General features: G+C 43.0%; 1 protein-coding gene across 1 annotated transcript; it reads right to left on the bottom strand.

The window, feature by feature from the left end:
• Nucleotides 1-787: 787 nt before the first annotated feature.
• On the bottom strand, nt 788-6,154 carry LOC124115185 (perlucin-like). The gene is made up of 4 exons (XM_046476092.2): nt 6,048-6,154; nt 1,936-2,021; nt 1,223-1,310; nt 788-1,037 (listed from the first exon to the last, which is right to left on the bottom strand). Exons 1-4 carry the CDS (start codon nt 6,109-6,111, stop codon nt 820-822), a joined length of 456 nt encoding a protein of 151 aa, XP_046332048.2. The 5' UTR covers nt 6,112-6,154; the 3' UTR covers nt 788-819.
• Between the last annotated feature and the right edge of the window lie 15,014 nt (nt 6,155-21,168).

The raw sequence follows: 21,168 nt of genomic DNA, 5'->3' as shown, positions 1-21,168 counted from the left end.
GGAGCTTAAAACTTAAACAATGGTCTCATATATTTATATTGGAAGAAACAAGGCTTTTAAATGCGGATTAAAGTGAAAATGATTCACGATTTTGTACAAGACATTATATATAATTTAAAAGACATCTTGTGATCCATTGTTTAGGCTCCAAGCCATAACGTTATATACATAAAAGACATAATAGTTGTAGATATAGAGACACACTATTTCAGTGGTCAAGGTAATCAATCGTCAGATACAGACATTTTCTGTCAATGTGAAACAGGCATGTGATGAACTTTAACTGATTCAAGAGATTTTACGACAGCTTCTTCACCACAGAAAGGTATTCACGACATGCCGTGTTTTGATATTATGACCAACGTCCCACGTTTCCGGTACTATGACAGACAGTCAACCAGGTCACCTTTATCCACTCATCGCTTCATACCACATTCACCTCCACTTTCACACATTCTACAATGGCAATACTTAGAATGGTAATCTATCCAAGCATGTTGAGTCAAGTTGCATGTATAACTTGTTTCAAGATAGGTTTCCCGTAAGTTGTTCAGATTGTATTTGAAGAAAATGTAATATATGAGAAATACTGTGTTCAGAATATTGCGGATCAGAAGACCAAATGTGAAACTATCCAAGTCTGAAATCAGTGTATGTTGCAGGTCTAACATGAAGTTAGTAAGAAGGTATGACGACGTTAGTGAATGTACATGGATACGCATCATGACTGTACAGTGTGATACATACTGGTTCTGGATAGAAGCAAAAGAAAACAGGATGCCAGGCATAAGCCACACAATTTAATGCATTACTTCACTTTTAAATCTCACAAATGAAGTTGTGCTTATGGCTGCAGGTGGCGTCATTCCAGCGATACCCGAATGCCTTCCAAATGACGAGACAATCCTCATCCCCCTTGTAGTTATCTGGTTGACCCGATGCCCAGTTCTGGTATCCACCACTTAAAGGTCTGCCTCCTTCCCAGAGGAACGTCCCCTCGCGAGCAAGGTCACTCCCTCCAATGTAGTAATTGGAATCTGAAATGCAAAAGGCGAAGTTTAGAATTGAAACATAGCCTCAACAAATTGATCGATTGTTTGTCAAAAAAGTCTTTCAATTATTGTTTTTCAAAACGTGTCACCTGTCTATGTAAAGAGTCAAAACTACCTTACCTACCTATCCAAAACTCTTAGGCTTTCAGTGCACTTATGCCTTTACAAACCTTTTCCTCTTGCATATCCCCTGATGAAGTCATCCTCCGCTCGACCGTTGATGATGACGAGCCGAGCTCCGTACAACTGACAGATTGACTGCAAAACAAATGGTATCGGGATGAACAGTAGTACATCAACCGTCTATTGAGGTGCTGAGATTTTAAGATGTCAATCCACTGGATTTCCATTCTCGATAATGTTTTTTTTATTATTCGTGTTGTTGCTGTGATCGGATTTGATGGAATAAACGGCGATGCAGCCGTCAAACCAGCTGTTTCAATCAGAGGGGGTTCATTGTGATTTAATAGCCTCTGATATACCAATCAGAATCGAGTAAATTCCAAATTCATGGTAGAATGAGCAATAGAGTTAAGTACACCGCTCAGGTCAGTCAGAGTTTGCACAGGTCTTGTGGCTATGGCATGGACTATTGCATCTCAGCCCTGATTTCAATCAGGAGAACCTGTTTGTCAAGCATTGGCATCTGCGGTAACCCTGTCCGCCACAAACACTCTGTGCTCTCGCGACTTCACGTATAGATAATGTTGTTTGAGGGACATTTTTATATTCAACCATTCACCTGATAAAGGGGTAAGAAGTGAGATCCGAAACATCGATACAAATAAAAAACAGTTGTTTTCAAAATACGTTTAATGTTTTTGATATTTCGCTATTTCATATCAATCACATTGGAACTGAAGACTCAGCACTGGTTACTTACCCTTGCTTCAGCAAACGTTGCTGTCATGTCAGAGAACCAGTAGCAGGAACGTCCATGGGAATGAAACCCTCCTATACACCTTGAACCTTCAACATTTAAACAAACATATTGGTGTATGTAATTGAAATCAGTTAGTTTCTGATGCACCATGTAACATAAATATAGGATAAAGACCGGATTAAAGACTCATTTGGAATTGGGTGTTGGCAAATGAAGAATCACCAGTGGATCCTGGCGATGTGGCACCGGAGACCCTCCAGCAGTTCAAAACAGGGATAAAGAAGTTCATGTTAATATTCCTTATCTACTCATGTCCGGTATCAAAAGTACAATATACCGATATCCAGAAGGTACAGATTTATGCCTGGGCTAAGAACATGATATGACACTCAGTTAACGTATGCCTCTTGCACAGTAATTTCAGGGGGGTTCAGGCAACTTCCGATTATGAAAACACTAAACCTTCACTTTCAACAATAGATCATAATACAGTAAACTACGGTTATTATAAACTCAAATGGACCACTAAGTTTAGTTCGTTATAACCGTAGTTCGTTGTAAGCATTCATAAACTACCTATACAACAAATGGCCGGGACCAAAAATTAAGTTCATAATATCCGTCAGTTCGTTACAAGCGTGTTCGTTATATTTTGCTGTATTGTAAAACTGTAATAGATTGATTATTTTGAAACGGATGGAATTGTTACAAAGATACGGTAGCGAGCACTAGTCAATATGAGGAGCGCTCCTAACATGCCAATGAGTCATGTTGAACGAGACGGTTCAGAGACAAGTTTACAAGTCAGTGGCAGGGCAAGCCTGACAACTTCTCCTCATTGAGGCAAAGAAACGCCTGATGAATGGTAGTCCATATCTGAGGAGGGATATACCTGAGTTCCTGCAACATCATTTGAAGATGAGAATGGCATTGAAACATCATTCCATTTCACCCCAGCATGTTTGAATGATGAGGGGATCTTGCAAGCATTCTGGTATTTCGCAACATTCAAAAAAACATCAATCACAGCACTTTGACTGTACCGTGTACCGTTGATTCACCTCAGATCATAAAGCCACCACCTTCAAACGATCGCTTTCAAGAACGCACGGCGTGCCATAACGTTCTCCTGGAAGCCTGAAGACAGGTGTTCTCCCATCGAATCGGTGAACAAGTAAACGTGACACATCAGTGACAAAGGCCACATATCTGAATCACTGGAGACGTCGACCTTGATCAGGATTAGCCTTTTAGCTGGGCGTCTCTCACGGATGCCGTAGGTGTGTCAGTGTCTGCGGACCACCCTCGCAGATACGCCACTTCTACACGGGGTGTGAGCCATGCTGTCTGTAAACCGTGTCGACGATATCTTGGCTAGGGGTTGTCACGGGTGGGCGGACACTATGGGGACCGTCTCTGGCGTGGTTGTTAATACGGGGGCTGCAGAAAATGTTCTAAGCCTGACTAACTTTCAACTATGGGCCATTACAAAGTGAACTAGTCAATGTAGTACATTTTGTAGTAGTTCATTTCAAGTTAATTTGGTCTGTTGAGTCCGTTTGTATATTAGTGACAGCCAGTGGATTGTGATAGGGGTCTAATGGATACAGAAATGGAAAAGAGCAAGTACCAAGGAGTCATCAAGTTTATGACTTTAGAGAAATGTACTCCCCATGAAATTCATGGCACAAGAGTAAGTGCCCTAGTTATTCCACTGTTAAACTTTGTTGATCCATGTTCAAGGTTGTGAGAACAAGCCTTGATGATAACCCTAGGTCTGGACGTTCCTCAACTCCCTTCAATGAAGATTCAATCAAGGAGATAGAAAAACCTATACTGTCAGATATTACCATTGCTGAACTTGAAGAAGACACAGGTCTAAAGAATGGATCCATTTACACTGTTCATAAACATTTGCAGGTGGATAAGATATCTGCTCATTTAGTGCCAAAGTTTCTAAATTATTATCTTAATGAAAAAAGAACTGACGTTGCTAGAGAAAATTTCGAGCTAAATTGAGGAGGATTTTGTCAAATTCAAAAAGAGGTTGCTGTGCGACAATGTGGGTTCCAAGAGCTTCCTCACCCTCCATACTCGCCCGACCTGGCACCAAGTGATTTCCGCTTGTTTCCTAAACTGAAAGATCACTTTTGTGGAAAGCGCAATGACCACACCGATGACCTTAAAGCTACCGTGAACAGGTTTTGCAGGGTGGCTTCAGAAAACTTCTTCCTGACTGGAATCGAAAAGCTTTACTTTCGATATGAGAGGTGTATTGAAAAGCAGCGAGATTATGTTGAAAAATGAAATTAAAAACACTTTCTCAACTGTTGGTTTTGTTTGTTAGGCTTAGAACTTTTTGACCAGCCTTCGTTGCGTCACCACAAGTGTCATATGGTTGCTTGGTTTATTTGTTGTTTAACGCCGCAGTCAACAATCTTCCAGCTAAATAACCGAGTCTCGACCAGACAATCCAGTGATTGATACCATGCGCATCGATCCACGCAATTGGGATCGATGACATGCATCAACCAAGTCAGCGAGCCTGACCACCCATCCCGTTAGTCGCCTTTTACGACAAGCATAGTCGTCTTTTACGTTGCTGAAGACCTATTCTACCCCGGAATCTTCACGGGTCTGTCATATGGCCTGGACGTTAAATTGACGTGTGACGTCACACTGAAGCATACCAAAGACTCGCCATCTGTCATTTTCACATGGCACAATGAAGTATCATCAAAACGATCAAAAGTAGTAGTTTTTTGCATCTCTGTACTACCCTGAAAATTGCATGCAGTGGCAACGACATGGGATTGGATATCTCTTATAGAGCTATAGTTGCGTCCTGAATTGGAATAGGAGATGAAACAAAGCGCAACATCGCATGTAGTCAAATATTGTAGACGTTTTCTGCACCACTGTAGACGTGCTTAACGGTGGTTTCCTGTCAAAATCGCACATCTGGCGGGTCCAATTGGTGTTTCTGTGGACGTTAAATTGTCTTGCAACGTCACGTTGACTCAATCCTGCTTCAAGCATACCAATGGCTCGCAGACGCTCATTTTCGTACAGGCGTGGCATTTCGTAATGTTGAATAATTGCGTAATTGTGTTGTTTTTCTAAATGTTGTTGTTGTCAGCACGATGCATATGGAATCTCGTTAACGGACATGTTTTTATACCCATTGTTGGGTAGTGGAATGCATGGGGATTGCATAAAAGTCAACCTTTGCATGGAGTACATGCTTTTCTGTAGCAGTTGCGTTTTTGTGACTTGATTCCATACATGTACTACAATACCGAAAACCAGCTTTGCTTGTTTGAAAAAGATACTAAAATATTGGTGCCTCAGGAACTTTTGTTGTTGAGTTTAGATAGGTGAAGTATTTTCAATTTGAGAAAAGTTGCAATTCTGCTGCTATATGACCTTCACGTAATTAAATGCGTTTATTGGCGAGATATTGTATATTTTAATGTATGGACAATCATGTCAGGTGTAGATGGCACACACAACCTGGCATCAGATTCACGAAAGTATTTGTACGAAACACGTTTCCTTGAAATATGGCATTCCGCAATGAGAGTCAAAACAGTTTAAACCAATACTTCAATGGTCCATTATGTGACGCTAAATCAGCATAATATTGCCGTGAAATAGCTTCCTACTGCATTTTGTACATCATTTCACTGGTGACTGTAACTTGAAAACGTTACGAGACAATTTCCCTTTCTATGCTAAAGCATTCCAAACGTGCGGTGTAAAAACAAAACCTTCATTACAGATGATGGAAAAAATAATGGACACACGGAAGCTTATTGTAGAATGCTAATAGTCCTATATGGTAACACATGCAACATTATGGGTCTGCGGATTCTTACCTGCATTTTATTGAAGGCAATTTCCTGGAGTATACACTAGTTTCTTCATGTTTGCTTTCAAAGACATATTAATGAGTGGTATAAACACATTTCCTTAAGGATGACAGTAAGCTAAAAAAGCAATGTTGTGTTTTCTTTCTGTTCGCACAGAGTATCAAGAAATGTCAGGAAAACATTATTTACTATTTATGCCATTAGGAGATGTTAAACGTTTTGGGGAAATGAGTGACTTACCCTCTGCGTACAGGAGCATGGAAGAGCCCAACAGTAGAAGCGCAACACCAGAGAACAGATTCATTGTTGCAGTTGAGATGCTGGCGATTAGCGTGTCATATGATGTACTGGCGGCTAAACTGATGTATATATAACATAAAGCGTATTCGTGCTTTGGAGCAGCTGTGAAAAGATGAGCATTGATTAAGCTATCGGGACACAAGCAGCTGGGAACTAATGATGCGCATTTAGAGGGACATAGGGCTACACAATATTATAAACAAAAATCAATATACCTTTCACGATTTCTACTTTTGTGAAACTGAATACATTTTATATGTTTTGATATCCGAGTATAAATAAATTATTTGAACTAAGTCGTCAAGATACAAATGTCATGTTTGTCGGTTTATATGATATTTACTAACACAGGTTCATAAAATATGTATCTAAAATACACTTGCATACATGAATAAGTCATGTTGAACGAGGGGGTTCAGAGGAAAATTTACAAGTCAGTGGCTAGTGTGCGGTATACATTAATACAGGCCTGAGAACTTCTCCTCATTTAGGCGACGAAAGGCCCGATAAGTGGTAATCCATATCTGAGGAATATGTATATATACTGAACAACAAAAGTTCCTGTGACATTGAATACGATTTAATGCAAAGTTATGTTTTTTACCAAATCTGAAACAATTTCGGTTTGCAAAAGACAAAAGACTCCTGTAAGTATTCAAATGGTTTAATTTGCCACACTGACTTCAGAAAATGCGTGATTTCATAAAAAAAAACATGAACATGCCAAAATGTCAATTTACAAATCAATAGCGCGTGTGTCCCCCTCTGGTTGCGATGCAAGCAACACATCTTCGTCCTCATTGAATGGACAAGGCGTCGAACAAAGTCCTGTGCGATATCTGTCCATAGGCGCCGATCAATCTCATCCCACATGTGCTCGATTGGTGAGAGATCAGGGGAGCGAGACGGCCAGGGGATGACATTCACGTTGTTTGGTTGAAGAGAATCCTGAACAAGTCAAACAATATGAGGCCGGGCGTTGTCATGGTGAAAGGTAATGCCTGGGCCATGACGACGCAAAAACGGTAGAAGAACAGGGCCGATGATCTCGTCGCGGTAGTGCTGTCCATTGAGATTCCCCTCTACCACTATCAAACGGGTCCTCTGTCTTGCTGTAATCCCACCCCATACCATAACGCTGCCACCCCAAAGCGATCTTCTTCCATGACACAATGATTGACGTCACGTTCACCTCGACGGCGGTACACTCGAATCCGTCCATCGCTGTGTGTGCGGTGAAAACGAGACTCGTCAGTGAATAGAACTTGTCCCCACTGTATGGCCGTCGAGCATAAACGCTGTCTGCAACAGTGTAGACGTGCTTAACGGTGGTTTCCTGTCAAAATCGGACGTCTGGCGGGTCTTCTGGCGACAATCCCTGCACATCTGAGGCGACGACGTACGGTTTGTGAAGATATTAGTCGAAGGCCAGGGATGCTTTTTGCAGTCACTGTTGCTGGCTGAAATCGATTTCGTAGGTGTTTTGTTCGAATCAAGTTGTCTTGTCGATTATTGGTTACGCGTGACCTGCCACTCCGAGTGTGGTCTCTGACTGCATTCGTCTGTTGCCAACGTTGCCAACGTTGCCATAAACACCAAATGGTGTTTCTGTGGACGTTAAATTGTCTTGCAACATCACGTTGACTCGATCCTGCTTCACACATACCAATGGCTCGCAGACGCTCATTTTCGGACAGGCGTGGCATTTCGTAATGTTCAATAATTGCCTAATTGTGTTGTTTTTCTGAGTTGTTGTTGTCAGCACAATGCTAAATAATGCATGGAGAATCCCGTTAACGCACATGTGTCTTGGGTAGTGAAATGCATGGGGATTGCATAACAACGTAACAGGTAACAGCGTTTGTGTTGTCATTTTTAACTTATGATGTTTAGAATGATGTGCTCGTTGTAGTAAACGTTCAAAAGGGGGGAAATTATTTCACATAATGATCAAAATGTTTATAGTTTGACTTAGATATTAATGAGAAGATGTTTGTAACGGTAGGGACGTTAGTTTGTAGTTTCTTTAACAAAGTAACCTTGCAAATAATTTTGTAACAAATTAAACTATTGAGCTGTATATATGTACTGAAAATGTACATGTATTGTTGCCCGACTCCCCATCGTTCTCGGTGCCTTAGGTCTGCTGGCTGACATTGGGAGAGTGTCAGGGGGAACGCCCCTGAGCTGATGATGAGCCTAACGAGCCTAACAATAATAATAATAATAACAACAAGAATATTAAAAATAATAGTAATAATAATTCCCCGAGCGACTACCTCTTTTACTCAACTCTTTAATGAATTACTGGTCAACTCAATTTGAGATGTATTCGCAGGGGCAGATGGTTACTTCGGAACCCATTTCTTTCCGCAGAGGAATATTTCAGGGCGATTCTTTTAGCCCTTTGCTTTTCCGTTTGTCACTAAAACCTTTAAGCTTTTTGCTCAGCAAAGAGGAAAGTTATCACCCGGGACCTCCTATGCACCATTCCCCAACACCCCTTACTCACCTCCTTTACATGGATGACCTTGAACTTATTGCCAATGGAGGATCTACACTAATAAAACAGATTCTGCTTTTCGAGTCCTTTTCTAATGATATCTGCATGTCCTTTGGACTCGACAAATGCAACATTCGTCATTTGAAACGTGGCAAGGTAAAAAGAGAGAGGATCCGTCTGTTTACTTAGGGGAGGAGTTATTGACCACCTTGCGGAAGGTCAGGCCTATATGTACTTAGGGATGCAGATTAGGGACAAACTCCAGAATGCCCATATCAAGGGCAAACTTCAGGCAGAGTACAAATGTTGACTTAAGAAAATCTGGAGTTCAGAGCTGAACGCTCGCAATAAAGTCAAAGTCACAAATACTTATGCTGTGCCCGTCCTTTCGTAATCTGTTGGTGTTGTTGTTTGGACGAAACAAGAAATTCAGGGTATTGACATCCTCACACGAAGAATCATGTCAGACTATAGATCCCACCACCCTTGCTCTTCCCTCAATCGCTTATATTTACCAATCATGATGGGAGGGCGTGGTTTGATTGATGTGGAGGCTCTTCGTGATAGAATTGTCTTGTGCACTTTTGCACAGATTTATTTGTCTGATGATCCTCTTGTGAAGCATGTCAAGATTCATGATGAAAACAAGGCATTCCACAGTTTTCTATAACGAGCCAAGGATGTGGGACATAATCTCAATGTCTGTATTGATTTTGTTGATGGTTCTGTACTGCTGAACGGTACAGAAATGAGTGTCAACCAAGCGAAGTGTCATATCAAGTCGGCCCACTCAGATAGCCTTTCCATTTTCAAGGAAATGTAATATTTCAGGTGATAGAAATGCTAGGATCATGAGTTGTAGCACAGCTGTGGTGTTATTGCAGACCTGTATGATAACAAGTTGCGACGGCGCCTAAGTTCTTCACACGCATGTAACAGAACATGTGTGACACTTGATCAACTTCAAGATAAAAGTTGGTCACGATTGTTTCAAATTGTGACATGCTGTAAATGAAAAGTGACAAAACCCTTTCCACATTCACCAGGGTCTATTGTATTCGACTACAGTCAAGTCTCGTTAATCCGACACTCGTTTATAAGACAATCGGCTTTATCCGATGCATATAATGGGAACTGATTAAATCAGTGTTATTTAGACCGGATTAACGGGACTGGACTGATTATCATGAGCTCGTGTTCATGATTCACTATTAAATAGTGATAATACCAGTTGATAGAGAAGAAAAGGTGAGCGTATCTTGCCCCACCCGTGACACCGATCACAAACACATGCAAAGTGAATCTTTCACTCCAAAGCATTTTAAAATCAACTGACAGTGGTCGCACTGGTAAACACATTTCTATGCAAATGAACACTAGCTGTTCCGTTGGTAATCAGCAGCCAACAAAGTTGTCAATATATATGATTTTACTGACATATTCAGTACCAAATTGTGACTTGCAAAACTGTCCATGATGAAATGACTGTGTCATTTGCACATGACTATCCGGGTATTGATTGAGTGGTTGTCATCATTAAATGTTAATAATATATACATGAAATATACAGATACCTATTTCGAGTCAATATAGACCGCCTCCGTGGTCTAATGGTAGAGCGTCCGCCTGGAGAGTGGATGGTCCGGGGTTCGATCCCCGACCGCGTCATACCAAAAGACGTTAAAATATGGTACTTGTTGTTACCCTGTCTGGCGCTCGGCATTAAGGGGCTAAAAATACGACTGGTCGGCTCGGAGTCAGTATACTGTGTCTGAGTGGGGTATTCATGTTAAACTGCGGCATGGTATCTTAGTGAGCTAGCACTATAAATCGGCATCAGCCCGGACTAGTACAAGCAGACACACACACTCGTACATGCAGGTCGCTATATGAGTGCAATAACCTTGGACGTGACGTTAAACTCCATTTCACCTCACCTCACCCAACTCGACTGGGGAATTTTCCAAAGTATGATTTCATGGAAACAGAACGTATGGAGATTAGGAGTTCTCATCATGGCTGAACAGACTGATAATCTCTTTCAGCAGAGATTTCTTATAGTGAGGTTTTGTCGTTTGTCTATACATGTTCTTCTAAAATAGCCATTGTGAGTACTGAATGAACGAGTAGGGACTTACGCCGCGTTGAGAAATTCCGGGCTCAGGGTGGGGCTGAAAATGCTTCCCTTTTCGCGAGCACTTGGTGTCATCACTGGTGCCATCACCTGATGCCATCACCTGATGCCACCACTGGTTTTCCATGGCCCGTTCATGTGCTGTTCGACGCTTTATCACAACGAAGAGGATATAGTATTCAACATCGTTAGTGAGTGAGTATCGTTTTACGCAGCTTCTTTTAGCAATATTCATGCAATATCAAGACGGGGGACACTGGAAATTGGCTTCACACATTGTATCCATGTCGGGAATCGAACCCAGGCTTTAGGCGTCTCGAGAGAGGGCCTGAACCAGAAGGCTACCCGACCGCCCCTATTTAACATTGAAGGCATTAAAGTTACATTGAGCATAATTCTAATGTTATAATTATTTAATATTCCCTAGTTTTAAGGGATATTCTGCAAATAATATGAAGAAATTTAAGCTTAGCTCATTTCAGTGTATATGCTGATGTCGAAACAAGGACAATCGACACTGTCAGTAAGGACATCAAACATCCGCTTATCGGCAAGCTGGTCACAGAGGCCAGTGTGAACAGTAATTACAAAATGTCACTTGATATTCCATGTAGTTCCATCCACGTGCGAAGTGTTTTGTAACATATGGTTCTTATCTGTCGGGATGTGTTTGTGTAACGGGTCCCCATAGCGAAGTGTATAACTATTGCGTGACTGAATGAAGCCAACATCACTAATCGACATGTTTTGTTCGTTGTTCATATTGTCAGATATGGTATAGCTCAATGTTAATGCCATCTTCAAATGTTAAGTGTAAACTTATTGTACTTGGTATTGGTCTTTAAACATGTTATGTCTTATGTACAAGTTATTAAATATACTTGGATCTATAGCCACACGGTGAATGGCATCTGTGTGTTCATTTCAAGTTCGTTTCCCACTATTTGTGGAACATTTAGGCCCGTAAAGATGGTAGATTATCAAATAACCCAATTATCCCATTTCCCTTTACCGTGACAAACAATACAGATAACTGCTCACTTTGGTGTACTGTGTTGATTTCTCTGCACGATCGGTGCAGAATTCTTGGCCGGGGAAATTGGGCATATTGAAAAGAAGGAGAAAGGATAAAAGATTACTGTAGTTTGGGCTAATATATCCAGAAATAATCATGCCATCTTGTAACATTGCTTGTAATCATGAGTGTGACATGACATGCTTACTCACTTCACACATGACGGGTACTAAGGGTAGACAGGACATGCTTACTCAATTCACATATGACAGGTACTAAGGGTTGGACTGGAGATAGTCACTCACTTCACATATGACAGGTACTAAGGGTGGACAGGAAATGCCTACTCACTTCACACATAACGGATTCTAAGGGAGGACAGGACACACTTACTCACTTCACACATGACGGGTACTAAGGGAGGACAGGACATGCTTACTCACTTCACACATGACGGGTACGAAGATTGGACAGGAGATGCTCTCTCACTTCACACATGACTGGTACAAAGGGAGGACAGGACATGCTCACTCACTTCACACATGACGGGTACAAAGGGAGGACAGGACATGCTTACTCATTTAAGACATGACGGATACTAAGATTGTACAGGAGATGCTCACTCACTTCACACATGACGGGTACAAAGGGAGGACAGGAGATGCTCACTCACTTCACACATGACGGGTACTAGGGTTGGATGGGACATGCTTACTCACTTCACATATGACAGTTACTAAGAGTTGGACAGGACATGCTTACTCACTTAAAAAATGACAGTACTATGGGTGGACAGGACATGCTTACTGACTTCATACTTGACGGGTAGTAGGGGAGGACAGGACATGCTTACTTACTTCACACATGACGAATACTAAGGGTTGGACAGGACACGCTTACTCACTTCACACATGACGGGTATTAGGGGAGGACACGACATGCTTCTTCACTTCAGATATGACTGGTACATTAAGGTTGGACAGGACATGCTTACTCACTTCACATATGACAGGTACTAAGAGTTAGACGGGACATGCTTACTCACTTCACACATGACAGTACTATGGGTGGACAGGACATGCTTACTGACTTCACACACGACGGGTAGTAGGGGAGGACAGGACATGCTCATTCACTTCACACATGAGGGATACAAAGGGAGCACACGACATGCTTACTCACTTCACACATGACGGGTACAAAAGGAGGACACGACATGCTTACTCACTTCACACATGACGGGTACTAAGGGTGGACAGGACATGCTCATTCACTTCACACATGAGGGATACAAATGGAGCACACGACATGCTTACTCACTTCACACATGACGGGTACAAAAGGAGGACACGACATGCTTACTCACTTCACATATGACGGGTACAAAGGGAGGAAAGGACATGCTTTCTCACTTTACACATGACGGGTACTAAGGGTGGACAGGACATGCTTACTCACTTCACACATGACGGGTACTAAGTGAGCACAGGACATGCTGACTCACTTCACACATGACGGGTACTAAGGGTGGACAGGACATACTTACTCACTTCACACATGACGGGTACTAAGGGTGGACGGGACATGTTTACTCACTTCACACATGACGGGTACTAGGGGAGGACAGGACATGTTTACTCACTTCACACATGACGGGTACTAAGGCTGGACAGGACATGCTTACTCACTTCACACATGACGGGTACAAAGGGTGGACACGACATGCTTACTCACTTCACACATGACGGGTACTAAGGTTGGACAGGACATGCTTACTCACTTCACACATGACGGGTACAAAGGGTGGACAGGACATGCTTACTGACTTCACACATGACGGGTACAAAGGGAGGACAGGACATGCTTACTCACTTCACACATGACGGGTACTAAGGGTGGACATGACATGCTTACTCACTTCACACATGACGGGTACAAAGGGTGGACAGGACATGCTTACTGATTTCACACATGATGGATACTAGGGAAGGCCGGGACATACTTACTCACTTCACACATGACGGGTACTAAGTGAGCACAGGACATGCTTACTCACTTCACAAATGACGGGTACTAAGGGTGGACAGGATATGCTTACTCACTTCACACATGACGGGTACTAAGGGTGGACGGGACATGTTTACTCACTTCACACATGGCGGGTACTAGTGGAGGACAGGAGATCTTTACTCACTTCACAGACGGCGGGTACTTAGTGTGGACAGGACATGCTAACTCACGTCACACATGACGGGTACTAAGGGAGGAAAGGACATGCTAACTCACTTCACACATGACGGGTACAAAGGGAGGACAGGACATGCTCACTCACTTCACACATGACGGGTACTAAGGTTGGACACGACATGCTTACTCACTTCACACATGACCGGTACTAAGGGAGGACACGACATTCTAACTCACTTCACAAATGACGGGTACAAAGGGAGCACACGACATGCTCACTCACTTCACAAATGACGGGTACTAAGGGTGGACACGACATGCTTACTCACTTCACACATGACGGGTACTAAAGGTGGCCAAGACAGGCTTACTCACTTCACAAATGACGGGTACAAAGGGAGGACAGGACATGCTTACTCACTTCACAAATGACGGGTACAAAAGGAGGACAGGACATGCTTACTCACTTCACACATGACGGGTAGTAAGGGTGGACACGACATGCTTACTCACTTCACACATGACCGGTACTAAGGGAGGACAAGACATGCTAACTCACTTCACACATGACGGGTACAAAGGGAGGAAAGGACATGGTTACTCACTTCGCACTTGACGGGTACAAAGGGATGACACGACTTGCTTACTCAGTTCACGCATGACGGGTACTAAGATTGGACAGGAGATGCTCACTCAATTCACACATGATGGGTACAAAGGGAGGACAGGACTTGCTTACTAATTCCCACATGACGGGTACTAAGTGTTGACAGGACATACTTACTCACTTCACACATGACGGGTACTAGGGGAGGACATGACATTCTTACTCAGTTCATACATGACGGGTACAAAGGGATGACAGGAGATGCTTACTCACTTCACACGTGACGGTTACTAAGGGTTGGACAGGAGATACTCATTCACTTCATATATCACAGGTACAAAAGTTTGGACACGACATGCTTATTCACTTCACACATGACAGGTACTAAAGGTTGGAAACGACATGCTTATTCACTTCATACATGTCTGGTACAGAGGGAGGACAGGATAAGCTTACTCACTTCACACATGACAGGTACTAAAGGTTGGACACGACATGCTTACTCAGTTCACGCAAGACGGGTACTAAGATTTTGACAGGAGATGCTTACTCACTTCACACGTGACGGTTACTAAGTGTTGACAGGGCATACTTACTCACTTCACACATGACGGGTACTAGGGGAGGACAGGACATGTTTACTTACTTCACACATGACGAATACTAGGGGTTGGACAGGACACGCTTAATCACTTCACACATGACGGGTACTAGGGGAGGACACGACATGCTTACTCACATCACACATGACAGTATTATGGGTGGACAGTCGATGCTTACTCACTTCACAGATGATGGGTAGTAGGGGAGGACAGGACATGCTCATTCACTTCACACATGAGGGATTCAAATGGAGCACACGACATGCTTACTCACTTCACACATGACGGGTACAAAGGAAAGACAGGACATGCTCACTCACTTCACACATAACGGGTACTAAAGGAGGACTCGACATGCTTACCCACTTTACACGTGACAGATAGTAAGGGTTGGACAGGACATACTTACTCACTTCACATATGACAGGTACTAAAGGTTGGACAGGACATGCTTACTTACTTCACACATGATGGGTACAAAGGGAGGATAGGACATGCTTACTCACTTCACATAAAAAAGGGTACTAAAGGAGGACTCGACATGCTTACTCACTTCACATATGACAGGTACTAAAGATTGGACAGGAGATGCTCACTCAATTCACACATGATGGGTACAAAGGGAGGACAGCACATGCTTACTCACTTCCCACATGACGGGTACTAAGTGTTGACAGGACATACTTACTCACTTCACACATGACGGGTACTAGGGGAGGACATGACATTCTTACTCAGTTCATACATGACGGGTACAAAGGGATGACAAGAGATGCTTACTCACTTCACACATGACGGTTACTAAGGGTTGGACAGGAGATACTCATTCACTTCATATATCACAGGTACAAAAGTTTGGACACGACATGCTTATTCACTTCACACATGACAGGTACTAAAGGTTGGAAACGACATGCTTATTCACTTCATACATGTCTGGTACAGAGGGAGGACAGGATATGCTTACTCACTTCACACAAAACGGGTACTAAAGGAGGACTCGACATGCTTATTCACTTCACACATGACGGGTACTAAAGGTGGACAAGACAGGCTTACTCACTTCACAAATGACGGGTACAAAGGGAGGACAGGACATGCTTACTCACTTCACAAATGACGGGTACAAAGGGAGGACAGGACATGCTTACTCACTTCACACATGACGGGTAGTAAGGGTGGACACGACATGCTTACTCACTTCACACATGACGGGTACTAAGGGAGGACAAGACATGCTAACTCACTTCACACATGACGGGTACAAAGGGAGGAAAGGACATGGTTACTCACTTCGCACTTGACGGGTACAAAGGGATGACACGACTTGCTTACTCAGTTCACGCATGACGGGTACTAAGATTGGACAGGAGATGCTCACTCAATTCACACATGATGGGTACAAAGGGAGGACAGGACTTGCTTACTAATTCCCACATGACGGGTACTAAGTGTTGACAGGACATGCTTACTCACTTCACACATGACGGATACTAAGGGTGGACATGACATGCTTACTCACTTCACAAATGACGGGTACAAAGGGTGGACAGGACATGCTTACTGATTTCACACATGATGGATACTAGGGAAGGCCGGGACATACTTACTCACTTCACACATGACGGGTACTAAGTGAGCACAGGACATGCTTACTCACTTCACAAATGACGGGTACTAAGGGTGGACAGGATATGCTTACTCACTTCACACATGACGGGTACTGAGGGTGGACGGGACATGTTTACTCACTTCACACATGGCGGGTACTAGTGGAGGACAGGAGATCTTTACTCACTTCACAGACGACGGGTACTTAGTGTGGACAGGACATGCTAACTCACTTCACACATGACGGGTACTAGGGAAGGACAGGACATGCTTACTCACCTCACACTCGACAGGTACTAAGATTGGACAGGGCATGCTTACTCACTTCACACATGACGGATACTAAGGGTTGTATACGACTTCACACATGACGGGTACTAAGGTTGACAGGAGATGCTTACTGACTTCACACAGAACGGGTACTAAGGTGGAGAGGAGATGCTTACTGACTTCACACATGACGGGTGCTAAGGTGGAGAGGAGATGCTTACTGACTTCACACAGAACGGGTACTAAGGGTGCAAAGGATATACTTAGTCACTTCACACATGACTAGTGCTATGGGTGGAAAGGACATGCTTACTGACTTCACACATGACGGGTACTAGGATTAGACATGACATGCTTACTCACTTCACACATGACGGGTAGAAAGGGAGGACACGAGATGCCAACTCACTTCACACATGACAGGTACTAAGGGAGGACACGACATGCTTACTCACTTCACACATGACGGGTACTAAGATTGGACAGTAGAAGCTCACTCACTTCACACATGAAGGGTACAAAGGGTGGACAGGACATGCTTACTCACTTCACACATGACGGGTACTAAGTGTTGACAGGACATACTTACTCACTTCACACATGACGGGTACTAGGGGAGGACAGGACATGCTTACTTACTTCACACATGACGAATACTAAGGGTAGGACAGGACATGCTTACTCACTTCACATATGACAGGTACTAAAAGTTAGACAGGACATGCTTACTCACTTCACACATGACAGTACTATGGGTGGAAAGGACTACTTACTGACTTCACACATGACGGGTAGTAGGGGAGGACAGGACATGCTTATTCACTTCACACATGAGGGACACAAATGGAGCACACGACATGTTTACTCACTTCACACATGACGGGTACAAAAGGAGGACACGATATGCTTACTCACTTCACACATGACGGGAACAAAGGGAGGACAGGACATGCTTTCTCACTTCACACATGACGGGTACTAAGGGTGGACAGGACATGCTTACTCACTTCACACATGACGGGTACAAAGGGAGGACAGGACATGCTTTCTCACTTCACACATGACGGGTACTAAGGGTGGACAGGACATGCTTACTCACTTCACACATCACGCGTACGAAGGGAGGACAGGACATGCTTACTCACTTCACACATGACGGGTACTAGGGAAGCACAGGACATGCTTACTCACTTCACACATGACGGGTGCTAAGGTGGAGAGGAGATGCTTACTGACTTCACACAGAACGGGTACTAAGGGTGCAAAGGATATACTTAGTCACTTCGCACATGACTAGTGCTATGGGTGGAAAGGACATGCTTACTGACTTCACACATGATGGGTAGTAGGGGAGGACAGGACATGCTTACTCACTTCACACATTACGGATACAAAGGGAGCACACGACATGCTTACTCACTTCACTCATGACGGGTACAAAGGGAGGACAAGACATGCTTACTCACTTAACACATGACGGGTACAAAGGGTTGACAGGAGATGCCTACTCACTTTACGCATGACGGGTACTTAGGGTTGGACACGACATGCTTACTCACTTCGCACATGGCGGGTACTAAGGGAGGACAGGACATGCTCACTCACTTCACAAATGACGGGTACTAAGGGTGGACACGACGTGCTTACTCACTTCACTTATGACCGGTACTAAGGGAGGAAAGGACATGCTAACTCACTTCACACATGACGGGTACAAAGGGAGGACAGGACATGCTCACTCACTTCACACATGACGGGTACTAAGGTTGGACACGACATGCTTACTCACTTCACACATGACCGGTACTAAGGGAGGACACGACATTCTAACTCACTTCACAAATGACGGGTACAAAGGGAGCACACGACATGCTCACTCACTTCACAAATGACGGGTACTAAGGGTGGACACGACATGCTTACTCACTTCACACCTGACGGGTACTTAAGGTGGACAAGACAGGCTTACTCACTTCACAAATGACGGGTACAAAGGGAGGACAGGACATGCTTTCTCACTTCACACATGAATGGTACAAAGGGAGGACATGACAAGCTTACTCACTTCACACATGGCGGGTAGTAAGGGTTGGACAGGACATGCTTACTCACTTCACACATGACGGGTACTAAGGGAGGACAGGACATGCTTCCTCATTTCACATATGACGGTAATAAGGATGGACAGGACATGCTTACTCACTTCACACATGACGGGAACTAAGGGTTAGACAGGACATGCTTACTCACTCCACACATGGCGGTAATAAGGATGGAAATGACATGCTTACTCACTTCACACATGACGGCAATAAGGATGGACAGGGCATGCTTACTCACTTCACACATGACGAGAACTAAGGGTTGGACAGAACATGCTTACTCACTACACACGTGAAGGGTACTAAGGTGGACAGGACATGCTTACTCACTTCACACATGACGAGAACTAAGGGTTGGACAGGACATGCTTACTCACTTCACACATGACGGGTACGTAGTGAGGACAGGACATTCTTACTCACTACACATATGACGGGTACTAAGGGTGGACAGGACATGCTTTCTCACTTCAAACGTGACGGGTACTAAGGGTGGACAGGATATGCTCACTCACTTCACACACGACGGGATCTTATGGTCAGTTAACTCTCTTGCCTCGGGAAGATTGACCTAATTAGGATTATAAAGAGACAGTATAGTGCTTCTGTAAGAAATGCTCTGTTAGACAAAATAACAAATCAAAAGGGTTTCAGGCTGTACTAAGAAAATATAGAACAAAGAAGCCACAAAGGATAACATAAATATTTCGGAATGATTTTGCATTTTAAGAATTTATTCGAAGAATGCGATTGCAACTCCACTGAACAGATTGGACACTCTAATATTGATTTTAAATTTAATGATAATGAATATTAATAATGGTTTATTCTAAACTATATGGTGTTTCACCAAAGATGTTAGTTGCACAGGAGTCTATTTATAGTTGTGTCAAGAGATGTGCTAAGACAAGTTATATTTTTTGAATGTTTTGATTGTCCTCTAGGTCTTAGACAAGGCTGTGTGATGATTCCTTTCCTATTCTCCATGTTTATCACTTTACTTGCTTGACAAATAGATTCACCTTCTGTTCCCGGTGTACAGCTACACACTGATATCATATAGGAATTTCTGATGCTATTTGAAGATGATATTGTCCGTGTTGCTGATACTATCTATGGGCTCCAAAAGATATTGATGTCTGAAAATCTTTTTGTGACAACTACCATTTCTCAGTTAATCTAGATAAGACAAAATTCTTGTTTCAAAATGGGTGACAATTTATCAAGATTGAGGGGTGGTCATTTGACGAGCATGAACTTGAGTGTGTATTTAATAAATACCCTGGAGTATTATTTTCTAGATCACTGTCATGGTCTAATCAGTTAATAAGGCCTCCGTTCAGTTCTCTTTGAAACTATAAAGTCGCTGTCCACCCTGCAGCCTTGACCGTCGGTTGTTTTAAACATTTGACTCCAAATCTGGCAAATTTTACTGTATGGTTCTGAAGTATGGGTTGTAGATAAATCCCCGGAAAAAGAAGTTGTACAAATGTTCGCGTGTAAGCAATTTTTATGTGTGAAGCAGTCGTCCTCAAATGATGTTGTTGGAAGAGAATAAGGAGGTATTCTGCGGATGTACATATTTGCATGTAAAGGTGTTGCTAAGTATTTGTTAAAATACTCAACATAAGAGGGTCACGTTTTGAAATGAAATGTTATTATGTATTCATGTTAGTCTGTAATAATGGTATGGGCCACCTGGGCATCAGATGCTTTGAGTTCGAATGGGGGCAGCAGTCTATAAATAACATTGCCAGCTTCATGTTTAAAATAAAGTGAAAAATCGTCTTATGACCAAGTTTGGTGCGCAGCCCTGTCAAAATTAAACCTTTATGATGCATTCAAAATTAAATTTGGCTCAGAAACATATTTTAAGGAGAGAACTATGTTTAAGTATGGGAATGCACTTGCTCAGTGACCCGTGAAGAGCCAGGGGTTGAATAGGTCTTCAGCAAAACATGTTTGCTTAAAAGGCGACTGTACTTGTCGTGAGAGGTGACTTACGGGATCTGGTGGTCAAGCTCGGTGAC

Source organism: Haliotis rufescens, unplaced genomic scaffold (assembly GCF_023055435.1).
Source record: "Haliotis rufescens isolate VD_foot unplaced genomic scaffold, xgHalRufe1.0.p SCAF_86, whole genome shotgun sequence".
Taxonomy (NCBI): domain Eukaryota; kingdom Metazoa; phylum Mollusca; class Gastropoda; order Lepetellida; family Haliotidae; genus Haliotis; species Haliotis rufescens.
The sequence above is the reverse complement of the archived record's forward strand: the minus strand, read 5'-3'. Positions and strand labels throughout refer to the sequence as shown.